General features: G+C 40.8%; 2 protein-coding genes across 2 annotated transcripts; both read right to left on the bottom strand.

Moving 5' to 3' along the window:
* Window positions 1-15936: 15936 nt before the first annotated feature.
* On the bottom strand, window positions 15937-20190 carry LOC138885884 (uncharacterized). The gene is made up of 5 exons (XM_070166877.1): window positions 19866-20190; window positions 19131-19578; window positions 18605-18692; window positions 18444-18550; window positions 15937-16012 (listed from the first exon to the last, which is right to left on the bottom strand). Exons 1-5 carry the CDS (start codon window positions 20188-20190, stop codon window positions 15937-15939), a joined length of 1044 nt encoding a protein of 347 aa, XP_070022978.1.
* Window positions 20191-21197: 1007 nt separating this feature from the next.
* LOC104219317 (uncharacterized) lies at window positions 21198-25377 on the bottom strand. The gene is made up of 4 exons (XM_070166876.1): window positions 25183-25377; window positions 22326-22385; window positions 21918-22244; window positions 21198-21833 (listed from the first exon to the last, which is right to left on the bottom strand). Exons 1-4 carry the CDS (start codon window positions 25375-25377, stop codon window positions 21198-21200), a joined length of 1218 nt encoding a protein of 405 aa, XP_070022977.1.
* Window positions 25378-25739: the final 362 nt, after the last annotated feature.

Below are 25739 nucleotides of genomic sequence, written 5' to 3'. Positions count from 1 at the left end.
AATTTTTCTGCATCAAGATGAAGCCAAAAGGAAATTCTCTCCCAACTGGCAGGGTCCATACATGGTTCACCGGTTTCTGACAGGAGGAGCCCTCATACTTGCAGGAATGGACGGAGAAGTTTGGCCAAAGCCGATCAATTCAGACGCAGTCAAGCGATAATATGTGTAATCTTTATATGATGTAATTTGAACTATGCCTGACCTGATTCCCGTTTAAGAGGGGATACATAGGCAGCCATATGGGTTCAGTCACAATTCAATAAAATTTCCATTTCCCCCGCTATTGGAAACTGGGGCAGAATTTTGAGGAGGACCCTCAAAATTCTGAAGTTGATTCCAGCCATTTATCATTAACAGCAGTCAGAAGCAACAACCTAGTAAACCGGGGTAGAATTTTGAGGAGGACCCTCAAAATTCCGGAACAAGAAAAGTTGCAATGTCTTGAACCACGTCGCAGTCGTCGGTTCATCTAAAGAAAACTATACTTAATTATGTACTTATGTTATGCTTTTACTAAATTATGCATGTTTATTACTAAAATTGCCTTGTTTAGCAATGCTAGCCCAGTAATATATATAGTATCGCCGGATCAAAGCCAAGCAGGTCAAGCAAAGCCAGCGGGGATACAAACTAACCTTTCCCCCTTTACAAACTCACAATTTTTCTTTGGATGCAAGAACTTGAGTTACAAAATCATCAAATCTACTATACGCACGCTCACAAAGTTCAGGAATACAACTCTCCGAACCGTTGCACTTGCTCGCAACTGCTATCTGCACAATAGTGTCCCCAGCAGGCGCAATATCCCCAGCAATCACGATACCGTAATCCGCTATCAGCTAAGAAAACTCTATTGCCATTTTCCATTTTTACTTCCTGCATAAGGCTACCATTCTGCCTTCCGAGACTAAGCTCTGTATCCATCTGCATTCTCTACATTGCATAAGGCTACCATTCTGCCTTCCGAGACTAAGCTCTGTCTCCATCTGCATTCTCTTCATTGCATAAGGCTACCATTCTGCCTTCCGAGGTTAAGCTCTACCTCCATTTACATTCTCTACATTGCATAAGGCTACTATTCTGCCTTCCGAGGTTAAGCTCTACCTCCATCTGCATTCTCTGCATTGCATAAGGCTACCATTCTGCCTTTCGAGACTAAGCTCTGTCTCCATCTGCATTCTCTGCATTGCATAAGGCTACTATTTTGCCTTCCGAGGTTAAGCTCCACCTCCATCTGCATTCTCTATATTGCATAAGACTACCATTCTACCTTCCGAGGTTAAGCTCTACCTCCATCTACATTCTCTGCATTGCATAAGGCTACCATTCTGCCTTCTGAGACTAAGCTCTGTCTCCATCTGCATTCTTTGCGTTGCATAAGGCTACCATTCTGCCTTCCGAGGTTAAGCTCTACCTCAATCTGCATTCTGTGCATTGCATAAGGCTACCATTCTGCCTTCCGAGGTTAAGCTCTACCTCTATCTGCATTCTCTTCATTGCATAAGGCTACCATTCTGCCTTCCGAGGTTAAGCTCTACCTCCATCTGCATTCTCTGCATTGCATAAGGCTACCATTCTGCCTTCCGAGGTTAAGCTCTACCTCCATCTGCATTCTCTGCATTGCATAAGGCTACCATTCTGCCTTCCGAGGTTAAGCTCTACCTCCATCTGCATTCTCTGCATTGCATAAGGCTACCATTCTGCCTTCCGAGGTTAAGCTCTACCTCCATCTGCATTCTCTGCATTGCATAAGGCTACCATTCTGCCTTTCGAGGTTAAGCTCTACCTCCATCTTGCATCGGCTAAAAGATCGCCACTTCATTTACATCTTGCGTCGGCTGAAAGATTGCCACCTTATTTACATCTTGCATTGGCTGAAAGATCGCCACTTTATTTACATTTGCACTGGCTGAAAGATCGCCACTTTATTTATACCTTGCATCGGCTAAAAGATTTCCACTTTATTTGCATCTTGCATGGCTGAAAGATCGCCACCTTATTTACATGTGCACTGGCTGAAAGATCGCCACCTACTGCATCTCATAGGCTGAAAGATTGCCAAATCATCCAAAGGCGTCATTGTTCGGAGGCACCATTTTCATAGCCCGAGAACGCCATGCCATGGCCCGAGAACCCCTTTTATCTTTTGCATATCATTATTAAAAGGCATCATAGTTCAGAGGCATCATTCTTATGGCCCGAGAGAACCATTTCATGGCTTGCAAATCCTTATTATACGCTTCATGGCCCAGAACGTCATGGTCTTAGGACGTCATCCTAACCGTCCAAAGACAACATTTCATGGTCCGACGGGAACTTGTATCATGTTTAAATTTCCGCACAACATATTGTTCATTTGCAAGTAAACCGACGAGCAACGACCATCTCAGCAGGAGCAATCCCGCTCCAGTTCCCGTAGCCCTATTAGACTTTAACCATCCATCCTAACCCAAATATCGCGTCCGTCTTGGGAAATCTCCATCGGCATATTCCGCCGACGGATCTTGAACTACATATGGCCTGATTCCTGTAAGACCAGGGATATGTAGGCAGATCAAGAGCTAGAGCTCGGTCAAATTCATCAAACCATTCCGTTCGGTCAAAATTGGCCATCATATCTTTACCCGATAACTCTTTCATCCTTCCCGGGTAAAAAGGGATAGCTGTTGATACTTAATTTTTTTCTATATATTTTTATATGAAAAATACTTTAAAAATAGCATATGTATGCATATATAAGTGTGTCCAAATGTTTTAGTATTTTTTCTAATTTTTTAAAGATTTTTAAATCTATTTATTGCCCTATTTTATCAAGAAAAACCCAATAATTATCCCCAAAATTATTATTTTGGGCGATTCACTTATTGTATTCCCCTATTTATATTAAAATATAGCTGGCATAATTTTTGCATATTTTTAAAAATTTGTTTAGTATTTTTAAAACTAAATTGCGTATAATTGCGATATTAGCCTATTTTTAGATTTAATTATTTTCATAATTGTAAAATTGACTCCAGTATTTTTAATTTGATAATTACATATTATTAATCATTTTACTACCTTTAATTTAATTCCAAAAATTATTTTACTATTTTTTATAAAATAAATAAGGAAACAATAGCTATTTAAATGTTAGCCCCGTTTATTTCAATTTAGCCTTATTTGAACCTCCAATTGAACCCAATTTTAAAATAAATTACCCTGACCCAATCCCTGCATGAATCGACCCAAACCCAACCCTGTTAAACCTCCCCACCTACTCAATTAATCTAGGCCGTTGATTAAAATGATCAACGACCACCAAATACCCTTTCCTTTTTTAATCCCGACCTACCCCCTAACCCTAACCATTCACAAACCCAGCTGCCTCTGAAACCCTGCACTCTCTCAAATTCTCTCGAGTCTTCCCAGAACCCTAGCCGCCTCTCACCGCTTTCACCCTGAAAGCCACCGGAATCCATGGCTTCCAGGGCTATGAGAGTCTTATACATACCTCCTGTTGCTCTTACACACCTGATCTATGAAGATTCAAGGCCTGGCCTCGAAGGTTTGCACCCAGGCCTCTGCCGATTCAAGGTTCCACAGTCATCACCGGCCTTGCTCCAGCGTACCATGGTGTTTTGAGCCTGGTTTTGACCTCTCTGACTCAGATCGGTGACCTTTTCAAAGCCTTTTTCATTTCTAGGGTTCTTCTAAAACCCTAACCCTTCGAGGTTTTCTCTGATCTCTTTAGATCCGTTGGGTATCTGTGCTCTCTTTGAGTTTTCAAACGATCTCCCTAACTTTTCTTTCGAAAATTACTTTTCAAAGTCTTTCTTTTACGATTTAGGGTTTTCTAAAAGTTCTTAAGTGTTTCTCTGACTTTCTTTTCCTTTTCTTTTGTGTGTATTTGCCTCTACTGTGTTTTATGTTGTCCTTCTACCATGTATGTCCTTCTACTGTGCTTTCTATGTTCCGTTCTTGTACGTTCTTCTACTGTGCTTTCTATACTATGTTCTTGTATGCTTTTCTACTATGTCCTGCTATTTTCATCTACTATGTTCTGGTATGTTTCGCCTATCGTGTTCTTACTATTTTTCTTCTATTGAACTTTGTTTAAGTTTCTTTTAAAAGAATCTTCTTAAGCATGCTTTCTTCTACTGTTCTTATCAGTTTTTTCTCATCATGTTTCAAATTAGTTTCTTTACTCTGTTTGCCTTGAACCCCTCTACTGTATTTACATGCTATTCATGAGTTCTGTTGCTGGAAGAAGCATGTTAGAAGTTTCAGTTCTTTTCTGAAACCTCTAAACATGTTTCGATTCGACTACTTGCCTCCTCATCTCTGTACTTGATTCAAGGTGGAAACCCTAGAATTTGGGGGTTCTTCCGAGGTTTGATTGAACTAGAGTTTTATTTTAGAATCCTTAACTCTTTCAGACTAACTTTGAGTCTCTGAACTGAGTTTGGACATTTTTGCTTTCATACATTGCTGAACTTTTTGCTAAACTTTTCTACACTGGATTTTTTCTACTAATTTACACGACAGTCTTTTTTCATGCTCACATGCTCCTTATATATGATGAATTTTCCACTAAATGGTTTTCAAATTTGCAATTAGTGCAAACTTCCTTCTAAATATAGCTTGATTTATTTCTTTCCATCTTTTACTGATTTCCTCTGTTACTCGACTTAAGTAAAAACCTTCTTCATCTTTTCTAACTTGGTTCATTCATACCTAATCTTACACCTTGTGATTTACTGGCTTATAATTGACTCCCTTACCTAATTTGCACAAACCGTGCACTATCAAAACCCTGTCCTTAAATAGCCTTTATGTATTTTCCCTCAATTGCATGTTTTACACAAAGTGTGTATTCAATTCCTTTTCTTAAATGGTTTTACTCGTTTTGAATCTGAATTCCTTAATTAAGGGAAGCCTTGTGTAATTGATTGATAATCAGTTTTCAAACTATTTTCTTACCTTATTTATGCATGCTTTCTACACTATAAAAGGCACTACCCTTTTCACAAACACACACTTGAGACTTTACAATTTCACAATCTCTTCTGAACTCACACTTATAGTATTCTGTCTTCCTGTTTGCACTTTGGCTTTTACAAGGCTACTGCTTTTCTACTTATTTCTTCGAAACTGGTATGTCCTGATTTAAGTTTCAGCATCACCCCAATGTGTTTACTTACAATCTTTGTATCCATGTCTACTTTATTGTTTTCTGTAGAGTTAGACATTTAGCTTAGTATGCCTATGTTCTACTGCCTGTTTCTATCGTGAATCTTTGCTCCTTATCCCATTACCCCTATGTGTTTGTAAATGGTGGCTTAGGGCATGGCAATAGGAGTTGTTGTCCATGAGCTGAGCTTTGAACTAATGGGGTCTTAACCTCTAAATAGGCTAGAGGGTGTGCCAGCATATCCCATTGCTGGGTATACCCATCAGCCTGCTGTTCTTGTGCCCTCGCAATCCCCTATTCCCTATATCCCTATGTGTATTGTTTCCCTTCCCTTTTCCCTTTCAAAATTCTGTACTTGCACTCTCTCCTAGTCTCTAAGTTTTGCCCCCTCTTGTGAGCCTTGCCTTGGGACCTTGAATTCCCTCTGAACTTGGACACCTGAGGGTTAGCCCTTCCACATTGCACTTTGGCTTAATATGGCGATACATTTGGATGTAAGCACTGCTCGGAGTTCTTATGAAACTCTTAGGGAACTCTGACACACCCAAGTGATTGAAAGGCTTTGAAACAAGATCTTTGGAGTTGGTTTACTTCATAATTCAGTTAGGAAGTCTGAATCAGGCTCTCCTTGGTTGTAATTTTCAACTTCTGATGTATTTTCTTTACTTTATTTTTTCTGGACTTGAATCACTTTGTAATAAACTATTAGGGATAACTAGTGAAAAAGGGGGAATAACTATGTATGTAAAAAGGGTAGATATCCTCCTCATAGGGAATTTCTGATTTCTACATATCACATAGATATCCTACTCATAGGGAATTTCTGATTTCTGCATATCACATAGATATCCTGCCTATAGGTTTCTGAAATTCTACATTCATATGGATATCCTGCCAATAGTTAAATTTATGCATCTCTCATATAGATACCATGCTCATAGTTAACTGGAAATCTGAATCCTGCATATGCATCTGTTACTAGGCAAACCTGTTTATAGGGCTTAAATAACTAACTGCATTTAGATATTCATAGGCTTAAACGAAGTACAACATTTAGATGCCATGCCTATAGGATTTCTGCACTCTTGCTATGTCTGTAAAAGTGTTTAAAATCAACAACGCCTAGAAAGCAAGCCTATAGGAATTAATAACCAAGTCTGAAATGTCTCACTCGCCTACAAATCTAAATTCATTGTCTAACGTCTGCAGAATTTATGATCTTTTATAAAAATTCGTCTTTTAAGCTGACAACCTTTTTCTAAAATCATGTTTACTTCATTATTTCTGGAATTAGTAGATATCATGCCTATAGGGTCTTCGTCTAACACTTAGGCAAGCCATAGGGTAAAAGTTTATAAACTGAATCAGATTTTATTAACAACAACCAGCAAGCAGGCCTGATTTGGGTTTCTTATCTGAAATATGCAATAAATCAGTCTGCCCTAACTTTTAAGTTTAATCATACCCTAATTAGTACGTGTCAGACATGCTAAACTATATGCTTTTCTTTGATTCAAGGAGGTCTGTTTGAGCTTTATTTGTTTATGTTCTTCCCATACTTTCTATATATATGTTTTTTCTTGTCGCCTCAGTATTTTTACCTTTGAAACCCCAAATAAGCCCGACTTCTCCTCCCTTTTAGGAATAGTAGTCCCAAGTACCTCCAGGGCTGATAGGATTGGGGCGGGTAATAGCATGCAATAAGTAAACGAGACCATTCCGCACTTTAATACCTTAACGGGGTGGGAAAGGGTAGATATGGATATGATGACCACGCAATAACAATACATGCAGCCCCTCACTGAGGAGTGATTACCGGATGTTGTGTGGGGTGATCCATATTATAAATAAACCTAGGACCCCCCTTTTCTTTGTTTTCTTTATTTCTTTTAAATCTTTCAAAACCATTTCTTTTAAGAAAATCAACTCTTTTAGTTCCTTTTTCTTAGTTTTGTTTATTTGTAAGCATTACGCGAAAATTCCCTCTTATTTGAAGCCTTTATTTGCCTATGTGTTATTTGCACTAATGTCACAATAATTTCCTGGCCGACAACCACACTAGTGAATCCTGAGGGGTACCTAACACCTTCCCCTTGGGGATAATTACAAGCCCTTACCCAATCTCTGGTTGTTCAAATCAAACCTTTCTAGTGTCCTAATGCACTTAAATCATTAGGTGGAGACTCTTCATTTCAAACCCAATTCCCGAAAGGGAATGAGTTGTCCTCCCAAATATCATAAATCCGATTTCGCGAGACAAAGGGGGCGCGACAAGCGCGAAGAGGTTGACTTCGTACGGGATCACATAATTTGCCGATTCGGAATACCGAAGGAGATTGCTTGTGACAATGGGACGCGGTTCATGGGCTCAAAAGTCACAAAATTTTTGAAAGATTTGAAAATCAAAAGGATTACATCTTCATCGTACCATCCAAGTGCTAACGGACAAGCGGAATCAACAAATAAGGTGATTATCCAGAACCTTAAAAAGAAGCTAGAAGCTGCTAAAGGTAAATGGCCCGAAGAGCTACCGGGTGTACTATGGGCATAGTGGACAACGGAGAAGTCGAGCATGGGAGAAAAACCTTTATCTCTCATATATGGCGCAAAGGCTCTGATAGCGGTGGAAGTAGAGGAACCAACTTTAAGGTTTTCCTGATCAAACAAAGAAGCAAACAATGAAGTGATGATGGTGAGGCTGGACTTACTAGATGAACATAGGGACTTGGCATACGTGAGGATGGTAGGTCAAAAGTAAAGGATGGAACGATATTATAATCAGAGGGCCAACCTATGCTACTTCAAAGTAGGAGACTTGGTTTTGAGAAAGGTGACTCAGAGCACTCGAGAAGTCAACGCTGGGAAGCTGGGTCCAACATAGGAAGGTACTTACCGAGTTTCAGCTATTACCAATAAAGGGTTGTACGAGTAGGAGAATTAAGATAGAGTTAAGTTGTCCAACAATTGGAACGTGACTCACCTCAAAAGGTATTATTACTGACGGATGCTACCAATATTGAAAGTATGTGATGCACTATTTTTCCCTTCGACTAGTTTTTGTCCCAATCGGGATTTTCTGGCAAGGTTTTTAACAAGGTGACAAGGGAAAGCATACTACGAAGGTAGTGTCATCGGCAAAAGGAAAGAACTTTAGACAAAAAAGGCACCAAAATTTTCATATCGATGACAAACGACTATATGAATGGTTGAATTATCTTTGGTTCTATGGCAAGCTTTGCCTTCCATCACTAAAAAAGGATTATTTAACAATTCCTAAGTCATTTTCATCAGTGAAGCAAGACTTTCGGTGTCCGAATTCGCATGCTTCACATCCGAACATTGGGGCAAATAATATCAGATACGGCACCAAAAGTACCACGAAAACCGGGATAGCGAGAATTGGGATCAGCCCTGTAAAAATAAGTTGTACAAGTTAGCCACATGTATTGATAGTTTTTTACTTTAGTAAATGATTGCTTATTACTTTTATAGATAAAACGAATAAAATAAAGTCCTTTTATTTTTATCTTATTTCTTGTCCAAATGATGAGTTAATTTATCATTTGAAAGTAAACAAAAACTTCAAATGCTTGTGCCAGAATGAATAGGAGACGTCCTCTTCAAGAGCACTGTAAACATAAGAGGTCCCTCTCTTATGAAATCCTCAAAGTAAAGGGTTGACTCCAGAATAATTTATGCCCGGAATTAAAAGCTATCAGATGAAAATATACTCGAAGCTTTAACCAATTCAACGCAAAAGAAATTTATTTTTCACAATACTTAAGTAAAAAATATTCTTTATTTATCAAAGTTCCAACTCGGTAAAAAGTTTGGCATAACTACAAAGTACAAAAAAAAGGAAAGAAGAAAAAAAGAAGAAGAAAGAAACTAAGCATCATTGCTATTGGAGCCCGAAGGGAGAGAGGGATCTGCGTTTCCCCCGGTGGAGGGAGGCGTATCAGGTGCCAGTTCGGGGCCTTCATCTTTATCTTCTTCAATCTCCCCTTAGGCCCCTGAATACTTAGAGCCAATACTCGAGGAGCCAATTGTAGTGGGCCGAGCGGGAAGTCATTCACGAATAGAAAACTCTAGTTCTCGGGCCTGGGCAATACAATCATCTGTATTAGCGATGCCCAATTTCGCCTCTTCCAAGGTTTTCTTCCTCATATGATATGTAGCATAAGGCTTCTAAAAAATGATGAAATCCTTTTGGTCCTAGAGCTTTGCTTGGAGCCTATCAATTAGGCCTGAAGGCTGTCCCTTTCGAATCTTAGAGCACTAAAGCGAGAATCGAGCTCAACATTTGTAGGTGAGTGAATCCAGTTCTGATCCATGGACCTCTTGAGCCTCTCCTCTGTCTTGGTTATCTTCTCTTCGACAATATTGGCCTACTCAGTTTTGGAGTTTAAGTCAGTCTTCAAACTATTTATTTGCTCCTCGAAGGCAGACTCACGCTCAGCAACATCAAGCACATCATCGTGGAGCTCGACACACTTAGCCTTAGCCTCTTGGAGTTGTTCGTGCAATTGAGTAGATTCTTGGTTGGGGGCCATTTTGTCTTGTTCACTTTGCTACAACAGGGTCTCAAGGTCACCCATCTCATCAGCGTTTGCCTCCAACACTTGGAGGCAGTAACAAGTAGGTTCCTTTCGACCAACAGTTAGTCCCACTCAGAAGTGAGTCCTTGCTTATCGAGGATCAGTCTGTGCAGGCCTTCGAAAGTAAGAAAGTTGTCCTGTAAAAGAGAATGTCAAAGTTGGGATTTCCACTGCACCAGGTAAATGGAAAAAAGGTTGTAAAAAAACAAGTACGGTACATGTACTGCGTTGTACACGACATTGTTTAACAAGCACTCTCCCAATTGGGAGAATATTTTCTTCCAATCTTTTTCTAAAGCCAATGGCTTCAGATAGTTCACAAGCTCCACTAGCTTGGACAAAAGGTGGAACTCCTTCGAAATCAAAAAAGTATCACTTTTCCTTCCTCGGGGATCTGGGGAAGGGGTGAATAATTGTGCCCCAAATTTCCATGGTCGGGGAGACTGAGGAAGAGAAGCACCCATTTCTCGATCGTCCGTTGCCGATAGAGGAGATGCAGTTGGTGCTAGTGGCAAAGATGCAAATGGTGTTGGTGGGCATGAAGTTGTTAGTGTGGAAAGATGAGAAGTAGTTTCGGCAGGGTCAGTACTGATTATTATTTGTTTAGTAGTCGAAGGCAGAAGAGGTCTAGGGTTCGAGCTACATGGATCAGATGCAGCAATGGGGATTAGAAAGTGAGAATCAACATTATCCACTAGGTCCATCTCTCCCCAAAGTCCTTGGGTTTCTTCTGCGGTCAGGTTTTGAAACTCTCTCGGCTGTGCATGTGGTTCAGTTGATGAAGATATTTTTCTCCTTTGAAGGGGAGCCACTTCATCACTGGCTTCCCCGTCATCCACAACAACCACTATGGCTGGCTCAGACGTTGTTTTCTTTTTTTCTTATTTTGAGTCCTAGACAAGGAAGAACGCCACCTTTTTGGTTGTTTGTTCTCGAGCTGGAGCCTCCGAGAGGAGGCACCCTCACCGGAAGCAGATTCGCAAGCACTGTTTCGAGCGAAGGTATTTTGTAGCACCTTCCTGGCCTCTTCGGGGTCAGCTAAAACATCAACCTTAGGACAGGTGATAAAACCATGTGGAGTCCTGAATTAAGCAAACAATGGAGTTAGCATCTCTTTCATGAAGTTACCTATGTTAGTACAAAGATAAAAGGAAGAAGGACCCTATTTACCATGATTTTTGGCCTTCTACCCGTATTTGAGGGCCATTTCCTTCTACCAACGAAATTCTAGTGTTGTGATTTCCAGAATATTTTGAACCCACTGATCTTGGCCTTGAACTCATGGTGGTTCCCATCGGATATCTGGAACCAAAAAACAAGAAGATGAGCAATAACGGAAAACAATATTTTCACGAAGGAAGGAAATGAATAATTTGAATACTTACAAAAGCGATTCCACGACTCAGGAAAAGATAGAGTTGTGGACGGGATGATGTACCTGGTAGCAATGATGACGAATCGCTCTAGCCACCTATGATCATTATCATCATCCACGCTGGTGAGGAGAGTGTTGTGACCATGTTTGCTGAAGTTTATTACTTCCCCACGAAAATTTTTGGGAGAGTAAAGATTCATCATGTGTGCAAGGATAGGAATTTCCCCGATCTCCGTGCAAAGTTAACGAAGGCAAGCCTCCATTCGCTGTAACGATGGTCCCACTTGTGCTAAGCATAGCTGGTCACAGTAGCATAACTCCAAAATAATGGAGTCGAGCCCTTCATTCGACCTTAAGGGAAGTGGACCTAAGGTAAAGGAATACATATAGACATACGTAAAACCCTTCTTGGTGAAGGTAACCCGTTCTATCATATTCGGGGAAAGGATTTCAAGATTGCGGACATTGCGGTCCTCCTTCATAGTGGGGATACTAGAAGGACGAATGAAGGAGGGATACCTACTAACAACCCAAGTCCGTGAACACGTAGAAATGGTCTTCTCTTGGAAAGTCAATAGTGATACTCTCAAATTACACTTTAATTAAATAGTGTAAGGTGGTCGGTATCAAATATAATAACCCAACAAAGTTGGGGTCAAATCCCACAAAGAATATGGTGTGAAAAGTTTACTTGAGTAGTGTGAAACTTGACTTAGGTCATAATTCTATTCCTTTAATGTAACAAGAGAATGATATAGTTATGAATTAAGGAGATAACTAATTGTGTTCTAAGAATGTAAATAATTTGATTAAGGAAACTAAGGTTGTGTCCCCGTTAATGAAATGTAATGCTATCAGTGTTAATATGATATATTTCTAATGGAAGGTACTTTTATATGCAAATGATTTCTTAATGACTACCCAATATTTTCCAATGGTTGGGTAGTATTTTCCCTTTATGATTTTTCCAAATATAAAAGAGTTGCAATTTAAGAATAACCAATTTATGCCAAGTAGAACCCACTTATTCCTAAGCGATTATATCAAACAAGATTTATAGTCTTGAGTTCTTGATATTCAATTCTACCAAACTCTAACTCACTTTTCCAAGTAAAGAAAGATTAAAATGGAATAGATTAATATTTGCAACCACCAACCATAAATAAAGAACAAGAATTGAATAAATATCAACCAATCATTATATATATATATATATTCAATGTTAAACACCCATTAAATTACACCCATCTAGGGTCCACAACCTTAGTATTTAAAACTAACTACTCATGCTAAAATACAAGAACAAAGTATTTAATAAAGTCAAAAAGCTTACAAAAGTGCAAGATTCCTTCTTCACAAGGTTCCAAATTGATGGAGTATTCAATGCTCTCAATGTAGGACCTTTTTTCAGACTTGAATGACCTACAAAAATCCTATCTATTCTTTTTATAGTGGACCAAAAGTCATGGTCAAAATCGGACAAAAATGCCCCTTCAGACATCTTATGCGACCGCTATGAGGTCGCAGACCACATATACGGTCCGCATACTCTTCATTCCATCGCAAACTTAATAAGTCACCAGTTCCAGCTTCAGACGCATATCGATTATGTGGTCCATATGTGTGTTATATAACCACATATGCCATCGTAGATCATGATGAGAAACTTCTTCTACTTGAATTATGCGACCATTATGCGGCTCGCACAAATGTTATGCGACCGCATAATGGACCGCATATTTTTCTCTTCATTTGGCCAATAAATTTGTCTCAGTCTGTGATCACCCTCTGAATTATGCAGTCCGCATGTAAATTATGCGGCCACATACTTGCAGCAATCCATTCTTTTGCGACCTTTTTACTTTTTTTCCATATTTTTGGGTCTTCAAGCTCATGCACTACAAAACAACCAAAATTAATCAAAATTAACTAAAAATTCATTAAAATACGAGTTAAAATATTAGTAATTGGTATCGAATGTGCCGAAATTCTACGGCACATCAACACCCCCAACTTAAACTCTTGCTTGTCCTCTAGCAACTAGAACAAAATTATCCTATTCTATACCACTTCTATTTCCGACATTCCACAAAATAGTAATGACTATAAGCGGTTTTGACTGACTGCTAACAAGCATGTAACTCCATTTATTTACCCTTCCCGGCAGACTACTTATCATTCAACCATTCAACTAATCAACTCGTGACCTTAGAGCCTCGACCAAAATGACAAAACGCTATTCACAGCTGAGTGCACTTGTGTTCTACTTCAAGAACCTATCTTCTGCTAAGTCTTACAATTCATGCGCGCTCACAAAAAAAAAATCCCCACTCACATTTATGTACAGAGGATGCAATCAAAACACTCCAACACTCGGAATGAAAGCTACATGCTACAAGTATCAGTCCATATGCTTTCCCTTATTTTAACTTTGCCGCTATCTCACGAATGATTGACCGTAGATCACTAAGGACTTTTCACGGATTATAATGTAGGCTTCGGGACGTGTTGGATGAATATTTGGGAATGTAGTGGCTATACCCTCCTTGAACTCTACATACATTATGCTCTTTTACTACATAGCCCTTATTTATTCCGGGTTACCGACCTAGAACCACCTCAAAGTATTTTTTCAAGTTCTACAAGACTCCACTCTTTTTCTCTTTTCCCTTTTTTCCTTTTCTTTTTGGAGCTTGCATTTCGTTATATACACAACTTTGAGGTTATTGCTTTTTTTTATACACATAGTAGTAAACCTTGCCAATTTTCACTTTATAACAGCACCCCCAACTTAGGCTTTTAACCTCAATCTAACACGTTCAAGGAGGGATGAGTTCAAAAGAAGGAATTACTTCACAGAAGGGGTAAAAGTTTGTAATGTGGTAGCCAATGAAAGGTTAAAGGCTTAACGAGGGTAACTAGGGCAATTAATGTACCAGGGAGGTCAATTTAGGCAAAAATGGCTAGTAGTCACAAGGAGAGCCTAAAATCATTTCAACATCCAATCATTAACCTGAGAGTCTCACTAAAAAACCAACCGGGCAAGTTCTAGACATCATAAGTTAGGTATGTGCATTATTTATACAAATCCTCACTCACTCATAACACATGAATTGTTCAACTCAATATAGTTTCAGCCCTCAAGTTACACAAGGCAACATCAACACTTTCATCTCAAGATATGCAAGATTTTGAATAAGCATAAAGTCAAAGAGCGAGCCTCAAATTCACAAGAATGACTAACCAACATATTGTATGATTTTTTTAGATTCAAAAGAAGGAAGGGTATCATATATTTACACCATTTAGAACATGCTTGAAGCTACAATGGTCAACACCAAATAAGTCAATACATTTCATGCTACTGCCGTGGTTCTACTATTACACCCTTGGAAAAGAACCCGGCGAAGAAAAACCAAAGGGAATTCATTGCTAGACTACAAGAGTTTATATACAAAATATAGGGTATAACAAAATATTTATACAAAACATGGGGTACAAGATCACGATCATAACTACCCCACCCCAACCAAAGATCATGCATTATCCCCAATATATATATAAAGAAAAAAAAACTAAGGGACTCCCTGGGGCACACTAGGCGCTCGGGGAAGCTGAAGGATCTGGGCATCTATGGGATTAACTATAGGTAGTGAAACTGCAGCTGGTGGAGCCTCGGACTGAGTGGTGTCCTCCACGGCTGGATCAAAAGGCTCCAACTGCTATGAGGGTATAGCAAGAAGCTCCACCTGCTGTGAGGCTAGAGCTGGGGCTTGGGAGCTGCTAGCCTTGTCTGGTGATGGCTGAGTGGTCGATGGATGTGCCTTGGCAACCATATTTGCTAGCGAATGTGCAATTGCTATCTGCACAGCTGCTTCCTCTTCATCCTCTTCCCCCGTAGAGACAACAACCTGCTTAACCTTGTCTTGATGACCCTCATTATCCTCTCCCAATGCATCTTCATCTGTCTCCTCATCTCCTGAATCCCCCTCATCGGACTCCTTAGTATCTCCATATTCCTCATTTGAAGGAACATCAATGTGTTCAGGAGGAGCTTGAGCATTTGAGGTCTCAACACTCTGTGCCTCTAGGGCTATCATCAGGGTTGTGAAATCAAGATCCATTCCTAGGACGGAAGTGTCAGCACCCTGCTCACCTTCCTTCGGGAGTAAGGTAGTCAAGTCAAACTCCAAGCTCTGCATCTTCTGCAGCTCAGCTTTCAATTCATCAACATCTTTCCTGAGCTGAGGCATACCTCCAACCTCACCCCGCTCAACCTTCTCAAGACGCACTTCGAAGTGCTTGAGGCGATCCTCATATGTTTGATGTTTCTATTGAAGAACATTCACTAAGGATTGGATAGGGGTCAATGCTTGCCGGATGAGGTTGGCAATTTCCTTGATTAGCCGGTCTACCTTAGTATTGGCATGCTGAGAAATTAGACCCAGCTTGGAGAGAGATGCTAAAGGGACCTAGGCCTGTGCAGTGGAGTGCTGTGGAGTATCTATGGAGGTAGCTAGGACCTGGGAAGTGTCAGGTAGTGCTAGGGCCTCTGATGTTGCTAAGTCTGCTGGATGAGGAATGTGAGTCTCTAACCAAGTTGCAGTTTTCTTCACTACTACCTCATTGATTCTTATGATGTCGATGTCCTTGAGAGCTTTCTCCATTTTGTCATACTTAGGTAGAGGAGGCACACTTGCAGCTTGGCAGAGAGCAGTGATCAAGCAAGGGAAAGGAAGTGATGTTTGTTTTTGGTTGGCTCTGATTCCTAGCTCTCGAAATATGATCTCTCACACATCAATCTTGATGCCTGTCATGATGCACGCAATGAGGAGTGCTTTCTCAATGTTGATGTCAGTTTCATTCCTAGACGACATTAGAGGGGATGTGACAAAGCTAAGCCAATATCGACCCTCCCTTGTGAGATCCTCTTTCTAAATCTTGTGTTTAGGATCAATCCAGGCCGGTGTCCTCTTTGCTATGACGGAGGCAACCCAGGCATGCTCGTTGTTCTTGTTGGCTACCTTAGCATCATATTAAGCTGTACCTGACCTCCAATTCTCAAAATACCGGTCATTAATAGTCTCATCACCACAACTAACTTGGACCTCTCGCACTAGGATAGATTTTGCAAAGATCCTGTTTTGCTTTTGTTCAGTAGTCCTTCAGGCACCATATGAAGCATAAAATTCCCTAACAATTGTCTCATTGTATTCATCCGGGACCTTAGTGAAGAATTCCCACTTCTTCTGCTTGATGTTTTCGAGTATGTGAGGTTAATGCTCCGACAACCCATTTAAACTTAATTGCTTCTCCTCGAGAGTTTTTCTCTTTGAAAGCCCGACTTATAAATCTATGGAGCCCTTGACCCCAAACCGGAGGTTAAGATCCTCCCCCATCTTCCTTCATGCCTCAGCCTGTAGATCAACAGAAGGCCCAAGGTCACTCTGTGACTCCTCCTCTTCAGATAGGGAGGAGTTCTCAGTAGTAATGTGGATTACCTGAGCCCGCTGGTGTTTTGCTTATTGTGCTTGTTGGCTAGCATTGGCAGCCCTTTTCAGTCGATGACCGAGCGGTGATTGCATTGGATTAGACTTCTTTGGTTCTATTCCTGTTGATAAAATATTGTAGGAGTGAGTGAAATAGCAAAGGGAATTCATTAGAGACAAAAGAAAAAGAACAAAAAAAGAGTCAACTATGCGATGGGTTATGCGATCGCATATCAAGTATGCGGACCGCATACCCATCGCATATGTGCATAAGCATAAAGTCAAAACAGTTATGCGATCGCAAAACCAACCGTATAAGTGGTTATGCGATCACAAAGTGACCGCATTTGGTAAAGGTAGAAAGGCTGGTGGTCTGCCTCACTATGCGAGACACATGCGGGCAACATAAAAGGTGTACAATCACAAAAGCAATCGCATAACCCATTATACATTAGGGAAAATTAGGGGTCATATATGATGACTTTGCGGACCGCAAAGAGATTATGCGGCCCGTAAAGATCATCTTCCTCAACGAACAATGTCCTCCCCAAATCACGTGGTTTCCTATTGCTACATATTTAGAAGTCTAATGTCCATGTATTCAATTTCAAAAAGAGTGGGGTACTCAAACTTCCCCCTCTTTGATCACAGCCCTAACAAATGACTCACACATAGTCAATTCACACACAAGAGGGGACAATGGTATTTAGACTTCCCCCTATTTGTTTCATCAATAACAATCAACCATAATCTCAAAAGGATTCCAAGGGGTCTGGGAAGTGACCAATTAGAGCTCAAGAGTACAGAAGCATCACACTAACGAGGTGGAGAAGAAAGAACATACCAGAAGCACGCTATACTTTGTGAGAAACGAGTTCCTTGTGAGTATTGATTCGTTTTGATCCTTTCCCTTTTCTTCCTTAGCTGATTCTTTGTGTTCTCTCTTCTTCCTTTTTTTTATTTTTCTTTTTGTTCTTTTGATTTGATTTTTTTAAACGCGAGTGTGTGATAGAGTGGGTTAGGGTTTATACCTGGCAGATATGCAGCTCTTAAGTTCGTCTCATAAAACAATATGCGATCGCATAAGTGTTATGCGGTGGACTTATGACTGGGCAGCCTAGATTCACTTTGCGTTATATAATGCGATTGTAAAGGGGTATGCGGGCCGCATAAAGGAAAAAACTACAACATAGTTGACAACTAATGGAGCCAAGTTCTCTGCCTGAGTGTGCGATGACTATGCGGTTCGCATATTCATTATGCGACCGCATAGTTGTCGCCCAATCTGGACCTCTTTTTCCTTCATTTTCTTCAGCCCTAGGACCCTGTTCATGATATTTTGGGAGTACCTGCACTCTAGCACACACGTAAACTTGCTCAATCTAAACTACATAAATAATAATAAATAAATAAAAACTACAAAAGAGTGTTACCATACACCAAAAAGCACTTGTTTTAACGTTGTGGCACGACATAGTTGACCCCTTTTGGATTATTCCTTGGTGGGGGTTGCTGTTGGACTATCCCTTAGAGCAAATTGTTATATCAAATGCCTTTATCCTACGGTACCAAGGTAATGCTTGACTCATTGTCCATTCACCTTGAAAGTTCGAGTCCCATCCTCCAACTCCAGTTTAATAGCACCATAGGGGGACACACTCACAACTTTGAACGGGCCAGACCATTTGGACTTGAGTTTACCCGGAAATAACTTGAGTCTTGAAATGAAGAGTAAGACCAAGTCACCAGAATTGAACTCCTACTTCAAGATCTTCTTATCATGGACAAACTTCATCCTCTATTTATACATGGTTGCACTCTCATAGGCATGGAGACAAAATTCTCCTATTTCATTGAGTTGTGTCATCCTCAGATTAGCAGCCTCGGCCCAGTCAAGATTCAGCTTCTTCAATGCCTACATGGATTTGTGTTCAAGCACCATTGACAAGTGATATGCTTTGCCAAAAACCAACATGTACAGTGAAGTGCCAATAGGGGTCTTAAATGCTGTGCGATATGCCCACAGCGCATCATCTAGCTTCATTGACCAGTCGTTCCTGTTTGCATTGACAGTTTTAGCTAGGATGTTTTTGATTTCTCTGTTCGAAACTTCAACCTTACCACTCGACTGAGGATGGTAGGGTGTGGCCACCTTGTGCTTTACACCATACTTTTCAAGCAGCCGGCGAAAGCCTTGTTGTAGAAATGAGACCCACCATCACCCAGGATGGCCCTTGGAGTACCAAACCGTGTGAATATATTCTTCTTCAAAAATATGGTTACACTCCTTGCTTTATTGTTAGTTAAGGTAATTGCCTAGACCATTTAGAGACGTATTCCACAGCCACCAAGATGTAGGTCATGCCATAAGAGCTAATGAAGGGGCCCATAAAGTCTATCCCCCACACATCAAAGATCTCGGCCTCTAGTACAAAATTCATAGGCATCTCATGTCTTTTAGATATTGGCCCTTGTCTTTGGCATTGGTCGCATGCCTTGACCATTTTATTTGCGTCTTGGTAGATCGATGGCCAATAGTAGCCACATTCGAGCACTTTTGCCGCCGTCCGATTTCCTCCATGATGGCCCCAACTAGAGAATCATGGAATGCCTTGAGAATTGGCATTACCTCGTCTTCTGGAACACACTGCCGGATGATATTGTCGGCACGAATACGTAACAAAAAGGGTTCCTCCCAATAGTAATTCCTACACTCCCGCAAGAATGTTTTCTTTTGATAAGCTTCCAATCCATCGGGAACAAGGTCACTGACCAATAAGTTAGCGATGTCGGCATACCAAGGAGCAAATGTGTTAGACAATGTCAATATGTGTTCATTTGGAAAGGCATCATTGATTTCAAGGTCTTCTTTTGGTCTCCCTCCCTCTTCAAGCCTAGATACGTGATCCGTATCTTGATTTTCTGTCCCTTTCCGATCTCTGACTTCAAAGTCAAACTCTTGCAACAAAAGGACCCATCAAATCAATATTGGTTTGGCATCTTTCTTCGCCATAAGATATCGAAGAGCAGCATGGTCGGTATACACTATCACTTTGGACCCCAATAAATAAGCCCGAAACTTTTCAAAGCATAGACAATGGCAAGAAGTTCTTGCTCAGTCACAGTGTAATTCATTTGAGCGCCATTGAGTGTCTTGCTTGCATAATAGACAGGGTGAAAGATCTTGTTATGACATTGGCGAAGCACCGATAGCTACACCACTTGCGCACACATGAATTCGAATGGAAGAGACCAATCGAGTGTGACAATAATAGGTGTCGTGGTGAGCTTTTCTTTCAATTCCTCAAAGGCCTTGAGGCACTTCTCATCAAATACAAACTTTGCATCTTTCTCAAGGAGTTTGCACATGGGATTTGCAATTTTGGAGAAGTCCTTGATGAAACGCCTATAAAAGCCGGCATGCCCCAAAAAGCTTCGGACACCTTTAACTGGAGTAGGTGGAGGAGGCTTGGAAATGATCTCGATCTTTGCCCGGTCAACCTCTATGCCTTGTTTGGAAATTTTGTGGCCCAAAACAATGCCCTCGTCCACCATGAGGTGGCATTTCTCCTAATTTAGCACAAGGTTTGTTTCTTCACATCTTTTGAGCACTTGTCTAAGGTTGTCAAGATAATGCTCAAAGGAATCACCCACGATAGAGAAATCGTCCATGAATACCTCTACGAAATCTTCCACCATGTCTGAGAAGATTGACATCATGAACTTTTGGAAAGTAGCTAGAGCGTTGCATAGCCAAAATGGCATCCAGCTAAATGCAAACATCCTATATGGACAAGTGAATGTTGTCTTTTCTTGATCTTCCAATGCAATATTGATTTGGTTATAGCTGGAGTATCCATCCAAGAAGCAGTAGAATGACCTCCCTGCTAGCCGATCAAACATTTGATCAATAAAAGGCATAGGAAAATGGTCCTTGCACATAGCAATGTTTAGCTTTCGGTAATCCATGCAAACCCTCCATCCGGTCACTGTTCTTGTGGGAATGAGCTCATTTCTATCGTTTTCAATCATGGTCATGCCTCCCTTTTTCGGCACACATTGCACCAGACTCACCCAAGAACTATCAGGAATGGGGTAGACTACCCCGGCATCTAACCACTTGATGATTTCTTTCTTTACCACCTCATGAATGGAAGGGTTTAACCTTCATTGATGCTCCACACTTGGTTTACTCTCATTCTCCAATTGTATCTTGTGTTTGCAAATTTCGGCGGGAATCCCTCGGATGTCCGCTATTGTCCACCCAATAGCTTGCTTATGCTCCCTCAAGACATTCAATAGTTGTTCTACCTGCACATCATTCAACAAAGAGGAAACAATTACCGGTAGAGTGTCATCAGAGCCAAGAAATTTATACCTCAAGTGCGGTGGAAGTGGTTTGAGCTCTAGTTACAACGGCTCAATAATTGAAGGCTTGGCGAGAGGAGTGACTCTATTCTCTAAGTCGAGTGAGAGTTTCTTTGGAGAATAAGTGTAGGACCCAAGACCTTCCAATGCATTGACTGATTCCATGTACCCCTCCATATCTTCACCATCGAAATTTACCAAAATAGCCGCCAACCCTCGCCAAGGCATTGTTCTTCCATTTTCATTTCAACTGCGTCTTCCACCTCATCGATAACATCAATCACGGAGATGCTTTCATATTTATGTGGCAGCTTCATACCCTTGCTTGCTTGGAATGTGTCCTTTTCATCATTTACACGGAACTTGATCTCATTCCGTTCTGAATTCATAAGTGCTCTTCCTGTAGCAAGAAATGGTATCCTCAATAAGATAGGGATCTCTTTGTCAACTGCACAATCAAAGATTACAAAATCGGCGGGCAAATGGAACTCCCCCACTTTCACAAGCACATCATCAACAATTTCCGCCGGTGTCTTTATGGAACGTTCAGCCATTTGCAACCTCATACTTGGAGGCCTCGTCATACCTAACCCCGCTTTCTTGTAAATAGCAAGAGGCATTAAGTTGATGCTAGCCGCATTATCATAAAGAGCTCTTGCAAAATCACGCGCCCCAATAGTGCATGGAGTGAAGGCTCCCGGGTCTTCTTTCTTTTGAACAGTGGTTGTTGCAATAATGGAACTATCCCGATGAGTCACATTCACCACTTCATTCTTGGTGGTTTTCTTCTTGGTGATCAAGTCTTTCAAATACTTAGCAAAACTCGGAATCTATTGAAATGCTTCCACAAATGAAATATTTATCTATAACTGCTTGAGAATGTCATAGAACCTTTCGAGTTTGCTATTATAAACCCTCCTAGAAAGTCTTTGAGGGATAGGAGGAGGAGGTCTAGGAATAGGTGGTAGAGTTTTTGGCGTCTCTTTTACCTTTTCCTTAACCTCTTCCCGGCTCACTTCTTGAACTTTCAACTCTTCCGGGACCTTTTTAGCTTCAACAACAATTGGCTCTTCAACTTGTGCCTCAACCTCTTGTTCGAACTCTTCCACTTCAACCACTTGTTCACTCTCTCCTAGAAGTACCTTCCCACTCCGAGTAGTAATTGCCATGCAATGAGAAGTTGGACCACTCCCACTACCCTTTGGGTTCGCAATTGTGTCACTTGGGAGTGTCCCCTTTTGCTTACATAACAAGTCTAAAAATGCAGAAAACAAGGATAGGAAGGAGGAAAGTAGGGTTGGGGACGCCATGCAGCTAGCTACCTTGCAGTCTCCGATAAGATCCAACAAATGCTGGGGAGCCTCACTCTCCTGCTCGGGCACCTGGATATGCACACAAGGTGCAGGGAGTAACGTGAGTACGACAACTGAGTAAGTAACTAAAGTAAATAAGGTCTGAGTGCAATGACGAGCAGTTAAAAATCATATATAAGAGTACACAACACAGTGTCAAATCAAACTCAATAGTTTAAAAGTTAGTTACTTCATAAAAACTTTAGTTTCAATTGAAATACTTTGAAATCATTTACTTAGTAGCTTTCAACAGAGGCTCATTATAAAAGAAGAGTGAAATCAACAAAAATATCATAAATGGGCCTCTCGGGCAAGGTATCACTCAATAATATAGCCCTCGGGCAAGCCTCTCAGTCACTCGTGACTAAGCTCTTGTCACTCAGTACTCACACTCAGCACTCAGGCTAAATAATATCTCATAATAGTAATAATCATAATAACTGCTGCGGCGTGCATCCCGATCCATAGTTTATAGTCGACTACGCTCACTAGTGTGTACATACTCCGGAGGGGCTCCTATAGCCCAAGCGTCATATCGTTGCGGCGTGCAGCCCGATCCATAATACATACATATAATATTGCTGCGACGTGCAACCCGATCCACAATATTTATAATCCTCACCATTTGGTCCTCAACCTCTCTCAGTCATTAACCTCACAGCCACTCGGGCATAACAGTGGAAATCAGGGAAACTCAGCCCAAATAGGTTTCACATTTTAAGAAATAGAGTGATAAAAACCTAGTTTAAACAATAAACAGGTAAAACAAGACTGAGGATATGCCTCCAAACAAATAGAGTGAGGAAAACAGTAAAAATGCCCCTAAGGGTCTCAACAGGTCGGCACAAGGCCTCAAACATGGCATACAACTCATAATATAGTATCAACCTCTAAAATAAGTGATATCATAAGATTTAAAATCAAATACGCGGCTCAATAGTCACTACGGGACATACCAAGTCACAATCCCTATGGGTGAATTCCCACACGTTCGTCACCTAGCATATGTGTCACCTCATTTAACAAAACAATACAAAATACCGAGGTTTGTACCCTCAGTTCCATATTTACAATGGTTACTTACCTCAAACCGGATGAAATACTACTCCGCGATGCCTTTGCCTCTCGCCTCAGCCTCAACTCACACCGAATCTACCCAAAATCAGAATCATAATATTAGAATATGCTAAGGGAATGAAGCCCATGCGAAAATAATCAAATTATACCAAAAATCCCGAAATTGGCCAAACCCGACCCCCGAGCCCACGTCTCGAAATTCGATAAAAATTACATCAATAGATTCCTTATCACTCCCCGAGTCCATTCATATCAAAAGCACCAAAATCCAACCACAAACGACCCCTCAAATCCCAATTTCTAGGTCTCCAATTACAAGCCCTAGTTCTTCAATATTTAAGCTTAAATTCTACAAATTCCATGATTAATTAGGTAGAAATCACATTAGGATTGAGTATTAAGTCCATAAATCTTACCTCCAAGTATTCCCCCTTGATTCCCTCTTCAATCCTCTTCAAAAAGCTTCAAAATCACCCAAAATGGAGGAACTTAGGCTAAAAATCGTAGAAATGGGTCTTTTAAACTTTCTGCCCATCACTTAAAAATCATTCATCGCGAACGCGGTCAACGCCTCATGTTCGAGAAGCACAATTTGAGTTGACCAATTTTTCCTTCATCGTGATCGCGACTACCAATACGCGAACGCGAAGGCTTAGCTTCCTTACTCACCGCGAATTTGACTCCCCATCCGCGAACGCGAAGAACAAACCAACCTGGACCTAACTGCTCACCTTTCCTCTACGCGAACGCGGCTAACCTCTCGCGAACGCGATGACCATTGACCTCAACCCTTCTTGATCGCGGGACTACCTTCGTGAATGCGAAGGCCAACTTCATAGCCTCCCATCCTAACCCTTCGCGAACACGAGGGCCTACTCGCAAACGCGAAGAACAATTGTCTGCAACACTACATCAGATTTTCTGCAATCTTTTTCAACATCAAAATGGTCCATTTAACCACCCGAAACTCACCTGAGGCCCTCGGGACCTCAACCAAACATGCCAACATATCCAATAACATCATTCAAACTTGTTCCATTCTTCGGAACGCTCAAAACAACATCCCAACACCAAATTTGCATCGGATTCAAGTCTAAGAATTACAAAATCTTCCAAATTTTGCTTTCGATCAAAAAGTCTACCAAACCACGTCCGAATGACCTGAAATTTTGCGCACAAATCCCAAATGACACCATAGACCTACTGCAACTCCCGGAATTCCATTCCGACCCCTATATCAAAATCTCACCTACCAATCGGAAAATGCCAAAATTCTAATTTCGCCAATTCAAGCCTAAATCTAGTCTGCACCCCCAAAACATATTCCGATCACGCTCCTAAGTCCCAAATCACCTCTCAAAGCTATCCGAACCATCAGAACTCACATCCGAGCCCTTTATCACATAAGACAATATTCGGTTGACTTTTCCAACTTAAGCTTACTCAAAAGAGACTAAGTGTCTCAAACCTTACCAAAACCTCTCCGAACCCGAGCCAACCAACCCGATAATACATAATACTGCTGAACAAGGCAATAAGAAGCAGAAATGGAGAAAATAGAGCGGTAACTTATGAAACGACCGGCCGGGTCGTTACAAGAGTGCTCAAACAAGTTCAGGCCAAGAATGGATTGAGTTTGGTGGTAGATTTTGAATCCATTCCCTCGCCTCTCCAGTCAGTGAGAACTTGAACACCCTCAACCTTATGGCATCATATGAGCCGTTGTTCTGCTTGTGCATTGTACACACACCCAAGAAGTTCCTGAAATGTTGTGTCGGATCATCATTAGTGGAATTCCTAAACCCCCCGCTTTGAGCATTAGGATTAAACCATGTTCCACCTTGAAAGTGGCAGCGCCAACTCTCGGAGGTATAATAACATTTGTATTCTCAATGTACTCATCTATGTCCGCTAAAGGATTTTCTTCTTCCTCATATTCGACCATGTTTTCCTTTCCTATCAACACCAAGCAAAACAAGCACAGTGGGATGGAATAGAAGAAGACGTAAAGTAAAGCACACACTAATTAGTAATTTCCAAATAGTATTTCCCAGATATAACGCCAAAATTGATACGCTCAAATTACATTTTAATTAAATAATGTAAGGCGGGTGGTGTCAAATATAATAACCCAACAAGGTTGGGGTCGAATCACATAGGGAATATGGTGTGAAAAGTTTACTTGAGTAGTGTGAAACTTGACTTAGGTCGTAATTCTATTCCTTTAATTTAACAAGATAATGATATAGTTGTGAATTAAGGAGATAGCTAATTGTGTTCTAAGAATGTAAATAATTTGATTAAGGA

This window comes from Nicotiana sylvestris, chromosome 2 (assembly GCF_000393655.2).
Source record: "Nicotiana sylvestris chromosome 2, ASM39365v2, whole genome shotgun sequence".
NCBI lineage: Eukaryota > Viridiplantae > Streptophyta > Magnoliopsida > Solanales > Solanaceae > Nicotiana > Nicotiana sylvestris.
This window is presented reverse-complemented; position numbering and strand designations above follow the sequence as displayed.